The sequence below is a fragment of the Trypanosoma cruzi genome, genomic scaffold, assembly GCF_000209065.1.
Source record: "Trypanosoma cruzi strain CL Brener 1047053516725 genomic scaffold, whole genome shotgun sequence".
Taxonomy (NCBI): Eukaryota; Euglenozoa; class Kinetoplastea; order Trypanosomatida; family Trypanosomatidae; genus Trypanosoma; species Trypanosoma cruzi.
In genome coordinates, this window is record NW_001849575.1 from 674,113 (window position 1) to 689,995 (window position 15,883).

A 15,883-nucleotide genomic window follows, 5' to 3' on the forward strand; every position below is an offset into this window, starting at 1 on the left:
CGCCGCACACCACGCACGACACACACTCCAATCCACAGCAACAGACACACAAACACACACACAGCCCTGCCGCAGCACCAACACACAGGTGGAAGAGGGAGAAGCAAACAGGAGCGGCAGACAAGGCTCCACCGCATGCACATACGGCGAGAGCGGTCCGTCGTGTCGGCACCCCTCACGGAGGGTACGCACACACACAAGAGAAGGTGCAGCGCACACAGCAACACAAAAGCAAAGTAACAATTAAAAAGGAGAGATCCCCGCACACCACGTGGATTGTTGGTCCACGGGAAGTGCAGCCAATATTCATCACAAAAACAATTCATTTTTCTTTGGTCTCCGTTCATATTCAGCGCACAGCACTTCATGCAGGTCCGGACGCCATCGCAGCAGCAGCCGCGCACGCATACGTGACAATAAGATGCAAAAGATGGGAAGTGGTGTAGAAGACCGCGGTGCTGCTGTCGCTGTCGGCGGTGGTCGTAACTGTTACTTTTTCATTGTTGGTGAATGATGTTGTTGTTAATTCTTCCGGTTGTTTGACTAGGAGTGATGTGGAAAGACAATTGGTGTCCTGACACTCCGTCAATGCCTTCCCTGTCCCGTCGATTTCTGTGCTCGCCGGTGGTGTGGTGGGTCGCTGGGGTAGGCGAGACGCTGACAGGGCTGCCAGCACCATCTGACTGAACTTGGTCTGCTGTGTTCTCGTCCCCAGTCCCTCTGCACCAGCTGCTAGGGGCGGTGCAGCAGTCATGCAAGAAGCACCAGCAATGGGCTGAGGTGTCGGCCGCATCAATCAATGGGTGTGTCCGCAATCGATAGGAACTTGCATCGACAGGGACGTCTGCACCGAAGCTCGGGGATGGGGAACAGTGGCGCCAAGCGGAACAGTGCACGCCACCCCGGAAAATCCGCAAGGTGTATTGGCGCGGGCTGCGTTACTGCCGTGAGCAAAGGAAATGAATGGCGGTGCGAGTGGCGTCCTCGTCGTACGTCCCCTCCGGCCAATCCTCGCGGTAAACCCATCGCCTGAGTACATTTGATTCCGCCTGAGAGACCGCTTTAAAAATGTTCCTTCCTCTACATGTATTGTACTCGTAACTGGCCACGGTCGCCCGCAATGCCTCCAGCAGATCCACCTGAGATGCACGGTTAACACAATCCACATTCACTCGTCGTGCACCATCCAACACCATATTTTCCTTGGAGCTATGAACAACACCGGGCACACACTCCTTTTCGGCCGTCCACGGCATGCGTCTGCGGTGAGGATCCGGAGAAAGTACCATTCCTTTTGTGCACCAAAGTCATGGAGCTGCCGCCGTTAAGCGCGTCCCGGCGAGGGCAACAACAGCCCGCCGCAGCACTCACGAATGCCCACCTGTTGCCTCCTGTGCAAAAAAAAAGTGATCATGGAGGGAAAAGCGTGCACAAATGCCCTGGCAAGAAAGGTCAGCACCAGTGGATGAACACTAAAGCCGTGGGTGCATGCTCCACAAATGTCCTTCCTTTTTTATCCGCCTTCTTAGTTGCATGGAAATGGCCCGCAACCGCACACGCAAGAATACAAAGGCAAAAGGCGAGCAGCGCGGCCGTTGAAACACACACACGCGCATCGTATAAAACGCTTCATGGAGAGGAACGGAATGCAGGAAGAAGCGCACACAATCCCATTGACACCCGCAATTGTGTGTGGTTGCATCTGTTCCACTCTTTGGCCCTCGACGCATTCCTGTGCGTGCCTCGCCCGTGAGTCCCACTGCCGTAGGGTGCCAAGTCCCTGCACACAAAAGACTCAGGACGCAGCAGCGAGGTTTCCCCAATGACCACCTCACGGCTATACCTTTTGGATATCTCATGGACCGAGCGCCTCTCGCTGCAGGCCAAAACACCCAAAACAAGCAGCACTATGCGCTGAGGAGTTGTGAGGGCAATCGTCCCACCACCGCCACCGCCACCCAGAACAGGATGATTCTCCCCTTTGCCACCACACCCTTGAAATGGCCCGGCGTTGTCCCCTGCTTCTCCACTGTTTTGGCCACCACTCGCGCCATTTGGCCCTATCACATGATCGCGCTGCACCGATGCCAACGACAGCCGAACCCGCAGCGTCCTATTCCTGCCCGTCTCCATCATCATACAGGCATGCTTCAGAAACGGATCCTCGTCCGTCGCGGCGTTGCTCGCAGAGGCACTCGTGCTCCGTTCGCTCTGCGCCGACGCCGTGCTGTATCGTTGCACGCTCCCGGCCCTCCTCGTCACATGCTCAAGGTTCGCAAACAAATGGGCGTCGGGCGTCAGTCCACCGTCTCGGATCAGCTGCTGCTTCCTGGCCTCCGTCAACTCGTCGGTGTTGCTCGCAGCCACAAGCAAGAGGAGAAGACGCAGACGCACTGGCCGGGGCATCGCGGCATCCCCCGCCAGGTGCTGCACGCCATCCAGGTTTTTCCTGAGGGGTTTGTGCCCAACGGCAATGTCTTGTTCCACCTCCCACACCTCCGCCAGTCGCTTCTCCCGGTACTGTACCAAAAGCCTCGCGCAAAAATCGATGTGCAGCGACAGTTTGGCTTGCCTCTCCCAAAACTCCGGCGGAGCCCGCACCGCACTGCTCAACCTCGCAAGCTTGGCCTTCGGCTCCACTCCCTGCGCCAATCCCGGGTGATACGCGTGGAGTTTTTCAGCGCCACCGAAAGCTCCTCCACGCACTGCGCAAGAAAACAATGACGGTACGAGCGCCAGTACACATCTTCCTCATCCATCAATTACTGCCGCTTCGAGTCCGCCCCAGACGATTCCTACAGGTCTGCTCATAAACTTTCTTCCCCAGCGGCATCAGGTCGTCAAGCAGACACTGACATGTGCGTTGGTGCATCAGCGGCGTCACCGTGACACAGCCCCAATCAACGATGATCCGCACCGGGTTGCCGCAGCTGTCGGCGCCCCTAAGTGAAATCCGGCTCGTCGTGGTATTGCCTGGCAAGCCCCTCAAAAAAGGTCCCGGCAAACCCATGGCAGATGTTGCCCTTTTTTTTGGTAGCGAATGCCAGGCACACTGTTGTTCATGGCGTGAATAGCCGCCACAAGACGTGGCGCCGCAACATCCAAAACGGACTCTCAATTCGGAGGCGACAGCAGCTGAGGGAACTCATTTTGCATGCTGAGGTGGAACACCAGCACCTCAGGGGCAGTAAAGTCTAACACCATTTCCTTGGAACGCATCGCCCTCGGCGCTATCCGAGCCCGCGGGAGTTGCTGAGGACTGCGATGCGGGGTGCACCCCAGCGCAAAGATGTGTGCATCCCTGTAAGTAACCTTTGCCATCCAATCCTCAACCACGCGACTCACAGACGCATCCTCCACGGAAAAAAGTAGGGTGCAGGGCTACTCATAATCGGCTGCCGCGGTGTCATGGGGTCCTCGAGTAGCGTCATGTCGTGCTCCATGAGATCATGAAGACGCAGTGAGCAGCTCAGCGCAGACGCAGCATGGGCAACGCAGAAAACTTTAAACGATCCATGAACGACGTCAAGCATCTGATGAAATATATAATCCCGCACACAACCACGAACGCCATTGCTGGGCTCACGCGGCTGCCCGCTTCCGTCGGCCTTGCTCGCACCAACCCGCTCCGCATAATATGTCAAGTAGAAGTCACACAGACAATGTGCTTGGATATGTGTGTGTGTCTTGTGTGCGCACATTCCACTTGCACCGTTTTTGTGTATGTGAGTCTCAGAAAATCTAACAAACACACAAGCAATGCCATACTACCATCTGGTGCCCCCAAATCGGCAACCAACACAAGAAGAGCTGTGTGCAACGGAAATACCACCAATTTCAAACACAAAGTTAAACGGAGCCCATGCAGCACATGCATATGGAGAAAGGCACCCATTGAAATGGATGTTTTTCTATTGGGCATCCAGTGCTGGGTGCAGGCCAAGCAGGAGGAAGCGCAGTCGCCTTGCAGCGCAACGCCATCCACACCGCAACTCGATGGAGTGTTGGCACGGCGGCAGCAGCAGAGGCAAGCAGAAGAAGCAGCGGACAGGGACAAGCAGCAGCAGTGTCATCACCGGGAGTCGGAGGCGTGTCCTGCCTGCCGTCCGTCTCGCTGCTTCGGTTCCTGCCACCGAGAGAAGATTCTTGCGGTCTGTCAGGGCATCCTGGCCGGATCCACTTCTCCTCTGGCGACGGATGCTTCTGGGAAGAAGCCGTGTCTACATCCTTCGGTTGTGTGCCGCGGCCGGTCTCAATGCTCTCCGCAACGGGGACGGATGCCCGTGGCAATCCTTGTTCAGTAGATGCCGGTGAAACCGTCCTGCTCCACATGCTCTCTCCTCACCGTCCCACGGAACCACTGGAAGTAGGCTACCGCTGGTGGCGGATATCGTGCACACCTGCGCGTGGTCACGGCAAATAACTTTTCCCCCATCGTAGGGTGGAGTGGCCCACGCAACCGTCGCCCCGTCCGTGCATGAGACACAACGGACGTTACCCTCTTCAGTCACTGCCAGATGCAACTGCATGCCGATGCACCTCAATGCCGCATGCATGGCAGCAATGATTTATTTGTCTCCTCCGTGTCCCTCGAATCCGTCGTGTTGGTGAGAAGCGTGTCCAGACACCACGAAGAGGCTTCATCCCCAGGCATCGCAGACAAAAATTCTTCCCTCAAAATAGCACCCTCAGTACCCCTCACATCCAGTGTGGGATCAGTGATGGGGCAACGGCCCATCGAGTGTTTTGCTGACCTTTCATGGATACTCCCCAAACAGCGACCACTGGAATACCGGTCCGACGCGCAGCGTTTGACAGGGACACCCACGTCGCAGAGCATGTGGGAATATTCACTCATGTTCAGTGCGGAGCGCTTCCTCTGCAGTCGCCGGCGCCCCCAATCGGTGCCATCCACTCATCCCTCGCGTGGCGCCGCGACCAGTGCGACTCCAGCGCCCTCCCGTCCCCATCGTCATCCTGCAGCTCCATGCCGTCAATGTCGTCGCAGTCGTGGTGCTCCCTCGCTGCCATCGCGGCATTCGTCGAGTGCACCATCACCAACAGCGCTCTGCCACGCACACCGGCAACATTCCTCACCATGCTGCAGTTTGCCATGTGCGAGTGAGCGAACCCGAGAGCATGGGCCACCAGGTGCGCGGCGATGCGGGTGGCGATGCATCCGTGAAATAAAACGGCCGGGCAAAGTGCATGGCGCCAGCGACTGGACGGCCATCCTCCAGCGTGACGCACGGCAGTGCCTACACACCACCAAGCGCCGCAGCCACACACTGCACCATGACAGAATCGGCAACAACAGCGGAACGATGCCCATCCGTCACCGTGAACCGACTGCAAACGCTGCCCGTGGCAAATGGGGGCACAATAAACGCACCCTCCAGTGGCCGGACAAGCAGACGATCCTCATGCGGGTTTACACAGCAGCAGGGACAGTCTCCTCAACAAGAGCGTTCTCGTGCGCAGAGGATAGAACACCATCCTCACAGTGGCGATTGTCATTCAATGAATTCATTGCGTGAGACCAGGAGGATCCGCGGTGCATCCTGATGTCACACGGTCTGTTGTTGACGCCTTGATGCGGACGGGCACCCATGGGTCTTTCCAGACACCGCTCCAGAACTGCAACGCAACCAGCGCCCTGAGATGCATTCTCCCCACCGTAAACGAGAACCTCGCTGTGGGAGCGCACCACATCGTCAAGAAATAAGGAATACTTCGGGGTGAAAGCAAGCCATCCGCCGACAAACTACATCACACAAATCATCACAATAGCAGCACCAGTAGCGATGCAGGCCGCAGCGTGACGTGGATCAACGGATACACACCATAAGCCAAAGACAATCTTAATGGCTTTACAAGAATACAAGAGGCTGACACTTCCTCAACAAAAACAAAATAAGATAAAAATTCAAGTGTCCGCAGTCAAGGCAACCCAATAATCGATAATAAAAAAAGGTAATGGGTGCACTCAACCACAACACAAGTAAAACAATAAAAAAAAAAACAAGAAGCCGAAGCGTGGGACGACCAGCGCACACACTCTCATTGCTCCCGTAAAGCAAAACACACACACACAGGGAGAGAGAGGTCGCCCACTCAGGGCAATGGAAACAAAACAAAAACAGTTACGGTGCTCCGCCCATGCAGCCAGGCAGGACGGCAGCGGTGCGTGTGGTGCAAAAGAGAGCACCAACGGGCATGCATGGGTGTGCATGCATATATACAACGGGCACATTATGTGTGTGCCTCGTGGGGTGAGGTGAGGGCGAGAGTCCATGCAAGGGGACACACACAGAGAGTGAGTGAAGGACGAGTGTGTGTGCGGGCGGTGCACGGCTCTCTCTCCCTCACTCTCACGCGGCCACCACCGCAGCCGCAGCCGCACACGCAACAAGAAGAAGCAAAAGAGGGGAGGTGGTGTGGGAGACCGCGGTGCTGCTGTCACTGTCGGTAGTCTTCGTGTTATTTTTCTTTGCCTCGGCGTCGACTGGTGTTTCCTTCGTGTTACTGTGGTTCTTTTCATTTCGTTTTTCTTCTTCTTTCCTTGTGGCGTTGGATTCCGGTGCATTCTTCGGCATCACCTCTGTACTGCTTTTTTCGGCCTCATTGTTTGCAGTATCGGTGGCATCTGAGGTTGATTGTGGCCCTTCTGTTGGATTTGCTGGTGAATCACCCGCTGGTACTCCCGGTGGCGATCCCATTTCTGCTGCTTCGACCTTTGAGGTTTCTGGAGTTTGGGATGCCACCGGTGTTTCCACTTCAGGCGACGGTTGTTCTTGCGGTGTTGGGGTTTGAACGTCCTCCTCACTTGGATCGCCAGTGTATTTCCCACAAATACTGTCAGCTTCAGTAACATGAGATTCACTCGACTTCATACTGTAATAAGCTTCACAAACCTCATTCATCAATTCATGCATACAGCTCTTAAACGCTAACTCATCCAACTTTCCTCCATTCGTACTTCTTTCCTCGCATGTCTTACTGTTCACAGGATACCAAGTTAAAACCATATTCTCACCCTCAAGACTTCCGTCACTAATAAGACCATCGGCTGCCTGCACCGCACTACTGCACCACAGCACGCAGAGGGCACACACCAGCAGCACACGTCCAGTCATCATCGCCATCACTCCTGTCACTTGCACGTAGCCCTCAGCACAAACTAACAACACGTCAACGCAGAGTGGATGCAAAAAGAAAGACACGACCGCTACACCACGCACAGTCACAAATGGCAGCAGCCCAGAAACAGCAACAAACACACCATGAGGCAGTAGAAATCAGTGGGAAGGCAAAAAACACACACAACTCCCCGCAGCAAGTAAACAGAAAAAACACACAAAGCAATTAAAAACAAAACACAGGTAAACAAACAGCAATGAAGTAAAAAATGTAAAAGCACACAAAAACAAGGGGCTGCACAGTATGGCTCCAGTGTGCATGAACCTATCCTCAAATGTGATTCCACGCAAACAGTTGCGTGCTTGCTGAGCGTATGAGTGTGTCTGGGATGCGTTCAACGTGATAAATGTGGAAAACAACGTGGAGCACACAGCAGGGCAGCAGAAGCAAATGAAGCAAAACACAATCATTATTTTCTCTTATTTATTTACATCGGACCACAGTGGACGCACAAATCCCCGTGGTTGAGTGCCGGCACGCACAGCCCGCATACACCTCTTCAGCCCAGAGTGGTGTACGCCAGCGCGGATGCGGCGAGCACCAGCGGGGCACACACCCACGCAGAGCTGCTGAGACTGCCGTCGATTTCGCGCAGACGTGACGGTGCGCGGGTGGTCGTCGTGATTGGCGCCTCTGTAGCCGTAGTACTTGTTGCCTCTGGCGCAGTGGTGGTTGTTGTTGTGGTAGTGGTTGGTGCCTGTGTTGTACTCGTGGTGGTCGTTGTTGGTGCGGCGGCCTTCTTTTGTTCATTTGCCGTAACGGTATTCGTACCTTTCGCCTGTTCATTTGACTTTCCATCATCTTGATCCTGTGTATTACTGGAAGTATTTTGTGACTGTGGCGTTCTGGTTATTGTACCCGTTTCCTGTGACTGACCCGTCCCTCCCCCTTCATCGTTTATCTTTGGCGGGGAAGAAGTTGTACTAGGCGATTCCGTTTCCTGAGCTTGTTTCCCTGGCGTAGACGTCGTTGGATCGGAACCTTCTTCATCTTCATTAGCCGCTATCCCGCCCACTGACGGGCAGCAGCACAGGGCGAGCACCAACAGGGCGCACAGCAGACGGCACGTCGTCATCGTGAGTGTGGTCGTTCAGTGGTGTGGAGCTGATCTGCACAGTGAGGGACATGGAGAGCAACAGGGGAGACGAGAGGTGCGGCAGACACACACACAGAGGGCACACCACATGAGGAGAGGGCAGCAGCCAGGCATGCACCGTACGCCGCACACCACGCACGACACACACTCCAATCCACAGCAACAGACACACAAACACACACACAGCCCTGCCGCAACACCAACACACAGATGGAAGAGGGAGAAGCAAACAGGAGCGGCAGACAAGGCTCCACCGCATGCACATACGGCGAGAGCGGTCCGTCGTGTCGGCACCCCTCACGGAGGGTACGCACACACACAAGAGGAGGTGCAGCGCACACAGCAACACAAAAGCAAAGAACAAATTAAAAAGGAATGATCTCCGCACACCACGTGGATTGTTGGTCCACGGGAAGCGCAGCCAACATTCATCACAAGAACAATTCAGTTGCCTTTTGGCCTTCGTTCATATTCAGCGCACACCACTTCATGCAGGCCTGGGAACCACCGCAGCTGCTGACGCACACTCAAAAATAAGCGCAAGGAATGGCACAAAGCAAGCAACCATTTATTTGTGTTTCTGTTTGGATGTTGGCAGATGTCTGCATGCGCTTCGTTTTGTTTTTGCGGAGGGCAAACCTTCATGCCTGCATCGTGTGTTGGAGATTTCTGCAGGGTGCACAATTATTATTTTTTCCTCTTGTGAATGTTTCTTGTGTTGGTGCAGCCAATAATTCGGTTTCTGTTGTTCCTGCTTCTCTTTGATAAGGTGATGCAATAAAGAATAATCTTCTGGGCCGCTGGCCGAATCCTGAGTTTCTCAATAATAGAAACCAAACAAGATAGAAATAAGTGAGGGATCAACAGAATAAGAGTGGGTTCACCGCATCCTCAAAGTTCAACACGAGGCAAATAAACGCATGTTTATATATACATACCATCCGTTAGCCACAATCGTGGCCCGCCCACTCTATTCGGATAGGATACATATATTTATTTATTACTTACGACGTGGCAGACTTTTGGGGTCCTGCAGCCACAAGACACCGCCGCGTGGTGGGAACCAAAAGGGGGTGGGTGCGATGGTAAAAATAAAAATAAAAATTATCCGGCCGCTGTCGGCTCCCTAAAGTCGTGGCCTTCCCAAAACTCATACGGTAGAAAAGTGTCCTAAAGAAGTGTATATTCGTTCTATCAGGGTATATATATATATATACATTAAGTCAGCCAGCTCTCCCGCGATCATTCTCTACACAGGCTCCTAAAAGGGCTCAAACACACCCACAAGACTCCCAGCAAGAAAAAAGGAAACACGGCGTGACTGACACGACTCAGAGTCATGTTTCTAAGACAATGCGTGGATGACTCCGCCGACGCCACACCCGCACCATATGCCATCAACTCCTCCACGGCAATAATCCTGCAGAGTGGGGAGAGGACGTTTCACGAGCGCATTATTGGCGGAGCCAAGCAACTGTACCGTCAGCAGATGGCAGCGGTCGGCGGGGGAAAGTGAAGGTGATGGGACTGTTGGTGAGGGTCGATGCGCAGTGTCCCTCACAAATACGAGGCGGGTGAAGTGAAACAAACTCGTCTGAACGTCACCGGCCACCAAGATGCATTGCTCCCTGCTGTGGATATTGATGAGCTCGAGGCTGGAGCAACTACTCGCAATGCGTGAAAGTGTCTTCCTGCACTGACGCTGCAATTCACATTAGACGGGCAAATTCAGAACAGTCGATCCCCAGCAGTAAAATGCAGCTGGCAGTGACGCTGTGGATTCTCGATTCCCACGGCAACGGAGGGTGAAGAAGAAAACTGGTCTCCCCAGCTGCGCGGCATCCATCCATTCACTCTGTGCGTCCGGAGTGCCTCGCAGCTGCCTTGAGAGATGCAGCGGACAGACCTCCCTTATTTTCGCCTCGATCCGTCAACTGAGACCTTCGCGGAGGCGTCGGCACACACCGAAGTCTCCCTCGTGCCCGCCAAACAAAAGACACACCCGTTGAGCATCGTCACGTGCATCAACGGCCACGCAAATAAATATCCACCGCAACGCAAAGTGTTTCTTATTGGGCACCAAAAGAAAACTGGAGGCGGCGGCCTGGACAACACAGACATCAAATCACACGCCAGGCAACCCTGAAATACATGCAAAAGGGCCAACGCGGGACCAGCAGCACAAACACTCGAGAGCTGCTGCGTGAACTCCACGGCAAATGGATCAGCCTCAACGCATGGGGCACTAATTACGGTGGGTGACAGCGCGAAAGCCAACGGTTCCGCAATGCCGGGGATTGTGGAGACGGCATTCAAACCCTCCCAGGATTCGTGTGCCAAGACACGCAAATAATCCGCCCCTCGGTGCACGTCGTCACCATAATCCTCATCGCTCTCTTTGCCGTCATTCGTATTGTCACACTCAGAGCCGTTGAGGGAAGGTGCTGCCATGATGATTGTGACATCACACTGAATGAAACAACGCAATGCCTCGAAGGGTGCCGAGTGCAGGCATCCCGTCAGGCGGCGACACGCCGCACTCCTGAAGAAACCTAATAAAAGACTGTCAAAAGGCTTTCATCCGCCATCGTAATCGCGTTCAGCAGGTTCGCCCTCTTGTTCCTCGGCGCCTCGACCTTCTCCGCAGCACCAACAGCCGCTGCCGTAGACCACGCTGCTGCTGCAATCACTCCCACAGAGAGACAAGGAAGAGTATGTGGAAGTGTGTGTCGAGAACACAGCGACTGTCATCGCCGGAGAAGGCCATCGTGCAGCCGCGTCATCATTTCAGCACGGAACGTCAGGCCACGTCCCTCGTTACCAAGAACATTCCTGCGGAGCACTGTGCAAATACTCATATGCGTGTGGGTGTCTGCTGGAGAAGCTGCAAAGAGGAGGAGCACAGGGAGGCACATCAGCACAGCAATAGGAACAGCTGGATGGCAGCGATGCATGCGGTACGGCCACAACCTCAACAATCACACACGGTGGCAGCACACACCCATCCACAAAAAAAGAAAACAAAAAATCTTCAAAACACGGCGGCAGGGTGTGGCTGTGTGTGTGGCGCTGCGGGTGTCTGCCCGCCCTGGCCGCAAAGAAACAAAACAAGAGGGAAAGAAATGTGTGCTCCGCCCCACAGGCCCTCGTCGCACGCCCACACGTCACGGCTCCCTCAGCGCGCCGTTCGTCGCGGCCCTCCTCATGCGTGCAGCAGGCGAGGCGCACAGGGCCGTCGTCATGAGCGTGTCGGTGGGTGTGCGAGTGGAGCAGTTGGGCGGGAAACACACGGCACCCCCCACAGGAAGAGTGCAGAAGAAACAATTAAAAGAGGGAAGAGTAGAAAAAAAACAACCGTCCATAGTGGTTGCCCCCAAAAGCAAAAAGAGAAGTGATGGGGGATGAAAAATAAAAATTAAAAATTTAAGCAAATTAAACCATTAAAAATGAAAAAAAAAAAAACAAAAAAGAGCAAAAGAGGGATTAGAGGTTTAAAACGCAAACAAAAAAAAAAAGAGAAGCAAAAAATGAAAAAAATTAAAACAAAAAGAAGGTAAAAAACGCACAAACAAAAAAGAAAACAAGCGTGGGAAGACCAGCTCACACACATTCTCATTGCTCCCGTAAAGCAAAACACACACACAGGTAGAGAGAGAGAGGTCGCCCACTCAATGCAATAAAAACAAAACAAAAACAGTTACGGTGCTCCGCCCATGCAGCCAGGCAGGACGGCAGCGGTGCGTGTGCTGCAAAAGAGAGCACCAACGGGCCTGCATGGGTGTGCATGCATATATACAATGGGCACATTATGTGTGTGCTTCGTGGGGTGAGGTGAGAGCGAGAGTCCATGCAAGGGGACACACACACAGAGTGAGTGAAGGACGAGTGTGTGTGCGGGCGGTGCACGGCTCTCTCTCCCTCACTCTCACGCGGCCACCACCGCAGCCGCACATGCTACAAGAAGAAGCAAAAGAGGGGAGGTGGTGTGAAAGACCGCGGTGCTGCCGTCACTGTTGCCAGTTAGAGTCGTATCATTTGCAATAGATGTGGTTTTTATTGGTAATTCTTTTTTATTGTCATCTTTATTTCCATCATCTTCTGCTGCTTCTGGTACTGCATCAACACGTGCTGTATTTTTATTGGAAATCTCCTCTTCAGTAGCCTTGTCAGGGCCGTTACTGGCGGCAACTCTTTTTGCTGATGAGCCTGATGTTGGAGTTGATTCAGCATGGCTGTTAGATTTTCCATCCTGTTGTTTGTTTGTGGTGAGAGCATTGTCTTCTTTTCGTGACTCACCATCGGATTCCCGTCCGCGTTGAGCGTTTTGTACGTCTTGCACGTCTTGCACTGTATCGAGATTTGCAGAGCCGGGGTTTTCATTTTTTACTTGTGACGCTGGTGCTGGTGCTGATTCTGCTGCCGGTGATTTAAGCACGTGTTCCTGGTTGGAGCCATCATCAGCACTAGGCAGTTCTTTCTCCGTTTTTTCATTTAAAGTTCCTGCTGAGTTTCCATTTATTGTCGTTGGTGTTTCTCCCGGAGGTGGTGGTGGTCTTGGATCTTCGCGTGCATCTCTTTCTTCCTTTCCATCCTTGCCGTCTTTTGCATCCTCGTCTTCTTGCTTTTGATCTGAAGTTATTTGTTTAGGCAACACAATAGCAGATTCAGAAATCTGTGGCGTCTGCTCATTTCTCAATGTTGAAACTGCTGATTCTTGTCCTGAATTCACCGGTAATGCAATACTTTTTCTGGGCGCCGGAACCTCGGCAGTCCTTTTCTGGTCATCATTGTCAGTGGAAGCATTCCCTTTTCCAACAGGTACCACCTCCTCGTCACATCTACCCTCGTCACCGCACCACAGCACGCAGAGGGCACACACCAGCAGCACACGGCCAGTCATCATCATCGCCATCACTCCTGTCACTTGCGTGCAGCCTTCAGCACAAAATAACTCCCCGTCAACGCAGAGTGAAAGCAAAAAGAGAGACAAGTCACACAGCCACGTACAGTAACAAGTGGCGGCACCCCAGCGACAAGTGTACACACCATGAGGCAGTTGAAACCAGTAAAAGGGCAAAAAAGGCAAATACACAGCCCTGCAGTAATTAAACAGAAAAAAAAAAACAAGAAAAACAAAACAATTAAAAACACAAGTAAAAAAGAAACAAAATTTAAAAAAAAAGGGAGCTGCACCGAATGGCTCCAGTGTGCATGCATCCACACGCAAACAGTCGTGTGCGTGTCGTGCATATGAGTGTGTCTGGGATGGTTGCCAAGTGACGGATGCGGGGAACAACGCGGAGCACACAACAGGGCAGCGGAAGCAAATGAAGCAAAACACAATCATTATTTTCTCTTATTTAGTTACATTGGAACACAGTAGACGCGCACAAATCCCCGCGGTTGAGTGCTGGCACGCACAGCCCGCATACACCTATTTAGCCCACAGTGGTGTACGCCAGCGTGGATGCAGCAAGCAGCAGCGGGGCACACACCCACGCAGAGCTGCTGCGGCTGCCGTCGACTTCACGAAGACGTGACGGTGCGCGGGTGGTCGTCGTGGTTGGCGCCTTTGTACTCGTGGTACTTGGTGCCTCCGGCGCAGTGGTGGTCGTTGTTGTTGTGGTGGTCGTCGTGGTCGTAGTTGGTGCATTAGATTCCTTATGTTGTTCATTTGACGTGTTAGTGTTCGCATTTTCTGCCTTTTCATTAGTGGATTTCCCACCTTCTTGTTCCGGTTTCGTATTATTGAAATTACCTTGTGACTGCTCCACCTCGGTTACTTTAGCCTTTTTCTGTGACGTATGAGGCGCCGTATCCGGTACATGGGTAATTTCTTTCTCTCTCTCGTTTGTCTGTGGCTAAGGGGTTATAATGGGCTGATCCCTCGCCTGACCTCGTCCCCGGTGTTTTTATCATTTTGATCGGAATCTTTTCCAGCTTTACCAGTTGTATCTTCACTCTGCGTCACGCACACGGACGGACAGCAGCACAGGGCGAGCACCAACAGGGCGCACAGCAGACGGCACGTCATCATCGTGAGTGTGGTCGTTCAGTGGTGTGGAGCTGATCTGCACAGTGAGGGACATGGAGAGCAACAGGGGAGACGAGAGGTGCGGCAGACACACACACAGAGGGCACACCACATGAGGAGAGGGCAGCAGCCAGGCATGCACCGTACGCCGCACACCACGCACGACACACACTCCAATCCACGGCAACAGGCACACACACACACAGCCCTGCCGCAACACCAACACACAGACGGAGGAGGGAGAAGCAAACAGGAGCGGCACACAAGGCTCCACCGCATGCACATACGGCGAGAGCGGTCCGTCGTGCCGCACCCCTCACGGAGGGTACGCACACACACAAGAGAAGGTGCAGCGCACACAGCAACACAAAAGCAAAGTAACAATGGAAAAAAAGAGATCCCCGCACACCACGTGGATTGTTGGTCCACGGGAAGTGCGGCCAACATTCATCGGAAAAATATGTATATATGTATATATATTTTTTACTGTTTGTTGTATGCTGTTAAAATAACGAGTGAGTAGCGCAAGAGCCGTCCGTACAAAAGTGGCAAGCGTTCCGTCGCAAACGGCCGTCGTGCAGGCTGGAGCAGTCCCAAAGAAGCCGCAGTCCAAATTCTCAACGACGGGGCATTACCACAGTGGATGAGGCAGAGTCTCCCGTGTCCCGTCGGGGATAAGCAGCACTTGGCGTCTGTAATGTGGCGGTGGCGGAAGGGCCTGGCCCGTCTCGAGTTCCCGCGTTTGTGCTTCCTGCGTGTCCTGTCTGCTGGCGTGCTTGGCGACTTCGGTAGCGACATGCGCGCGAGGCGCCTGTTAGGAAGACGGTGGAACCATTGCGGCATCCGCATTTTAGGCCCTCTCACACTATCGGAACGCCAGGCCAAGCACGTCGGCATGTGCCTTCATATTGTGGGCGGACGAGCGCGCTCTGCCGCAGATTGGGCAGAAGGACGTCAATCCGCCGCTCGCTGGTCGGCAAGAAGTTGCGGCGTTCACGTCTGGAAGAGTTCCCGGCGGAGGCAGTGGCGGGCCGACCTCCTCAGTGAAGAAAGGACGGCGCCACCGACACAGGGTCACTTGTGATCTGCAGGGCGCGTGCGCTGGCCTGTCGAGGAGCGGGCAGGAGTCGCATCGCACCTGCGCGCGGTGCCGCCACTCGGGGCACGATTTCCGGGTTGACACCAGGAATAGAGCCCTCGCCACACCGACAGGCCACTGTCACGCGGTGTGCGCGCCTTCCTTTTCCTCCTGCACATCCTTCTGGTTCCGTCGCTTGACTGCGGTGAGGTAGCCCACCTGCCAGGCATTGACGCAGTCTTGCGGGAGGGATCGTGCCATGACAGCAATGGCGTCCGCTGTCACTTTGCGTGGGATTCCGCAGTGTCATGGTGAAAATGTGGAGCCAACAGCGCGACCTCGATCCGCCAGTGAAAGCGGCATCATGCTAATCTTCTCGCCGACGTCGTCGTGCACCGCCAGCGGGCCAAGGCGGAGTGATTCCATCGTCGAGAGGGAGTCTGTGGCAACAGGAACTCGTGTGGGCGATTGGGAT

The 15,883-nt window shown here is 53.9% G+C and overlaps 4 protein-coding genes and 5 pseudogenes across 4 annotated transcripts, besides 8 other annotated features; all 9 read right to left on the reverse strand.

The window, feature by feature from the left end:
* Tc00.1047053506767.5 (mucin-associated surface protein (MASP), putative) lies at positions 1-143 on the reverse strand (the record flags this gene model as incomplete). The annotated part of the gene is made up of 1 exon (XM_815602.1): positions 1-143. A coding segment is annotated over one exon (143 nt), but the record flags the coding sequence as incomplete, so codon positions are not given.
* Positions 1-6,852: a sequence feature (areas not merged during assembly with more than two copies in the genome that could not be assigned to a particular haplotype).
* Positions 626-1,369, reverse strand: Tc00.1047053506767.10 (annotated as a pseudogene).
* Positions 1,773-3,620, reverse strand: Tc00.1047053506767.21 (annotated as a pseudogene).
* Positions 4,891-5,610, reverse strand: Tc00.1047053506767.31 (annotated as a pseudogene).
* Tc00.1047053506767.40 (mucin-associated surface protein (MASP), putative) lies at positions 6,372-7,145 on the reverse strand (the record flags this gene model as incomplete). The annotated part of the gene is made up of 1 exon (XM_815586.1): positions 6,372-7,145. The coding sequence occupies one exon, from the start codon at positions 7,143-7,145 to the stop codon at positions 6,372-6,374; it is 774 nt and encodes a 257-aa protein (XP_820679.1).
* Positions 6,853-7,661: a sequence feature (heterozygous, non-Esmeraldo-like haplotype).
* Positions 7,662-15,883: part of a sequence feature (areas not merged during assembly with more than two copies in the genome that could not be assigned to a particular haplotype) that runs on past the window's edge.
* Tc00.1047053506767.50 (mucin TcMUCII, putative) lies at positions 7,700-8,275 on the reverse strand (the record flags this gene model as incomplete). Its single annotated transcript, XM_815587.1, has 1 exon — positions 7,700-8,275. The coding sequence occupies one exon, from the start codon at positions 8,273-8,275 to the stop codon at positions 7,700-7,702; it is 576 nt and encodes a 191-aa protein (XP_820680.1).
* Positions 9,080-9,559: a mobile genetic element.
* Positions 9,383-9,404: a sequence feature (AT_rich).
* Positions 9,692-10,879, reverse strand: Tc00.1047053506767.60 (annotated as a pseudogene).
* Positions 11,701-11,880: a sequence feature (A-rich).
* On the reverse strand, positions 12,222-13,208 carry Tc00.1047053506767.70 (mucin-associated surface protein (MASP), putative; the record flags this gene model as incomplete). The annotated part of the gene is made up of 1 exon (XM_815588.1): positions 12,222-13,208. One exon carries the CDS (start codon positions 13,206-13,208, stop codon positions 12,222-12,224), a length of 987 nt encoding a protein of 328 aa, XP_820681.1.
* Positions 13,404-13,478: a sequence feature (A-rich).
* On the reverse strand, positions 13,735-14,334 carry Tc00.1047053506767.74 (annotated as a pseudogene).
* Positions 13,847-13,943: a microsatellite.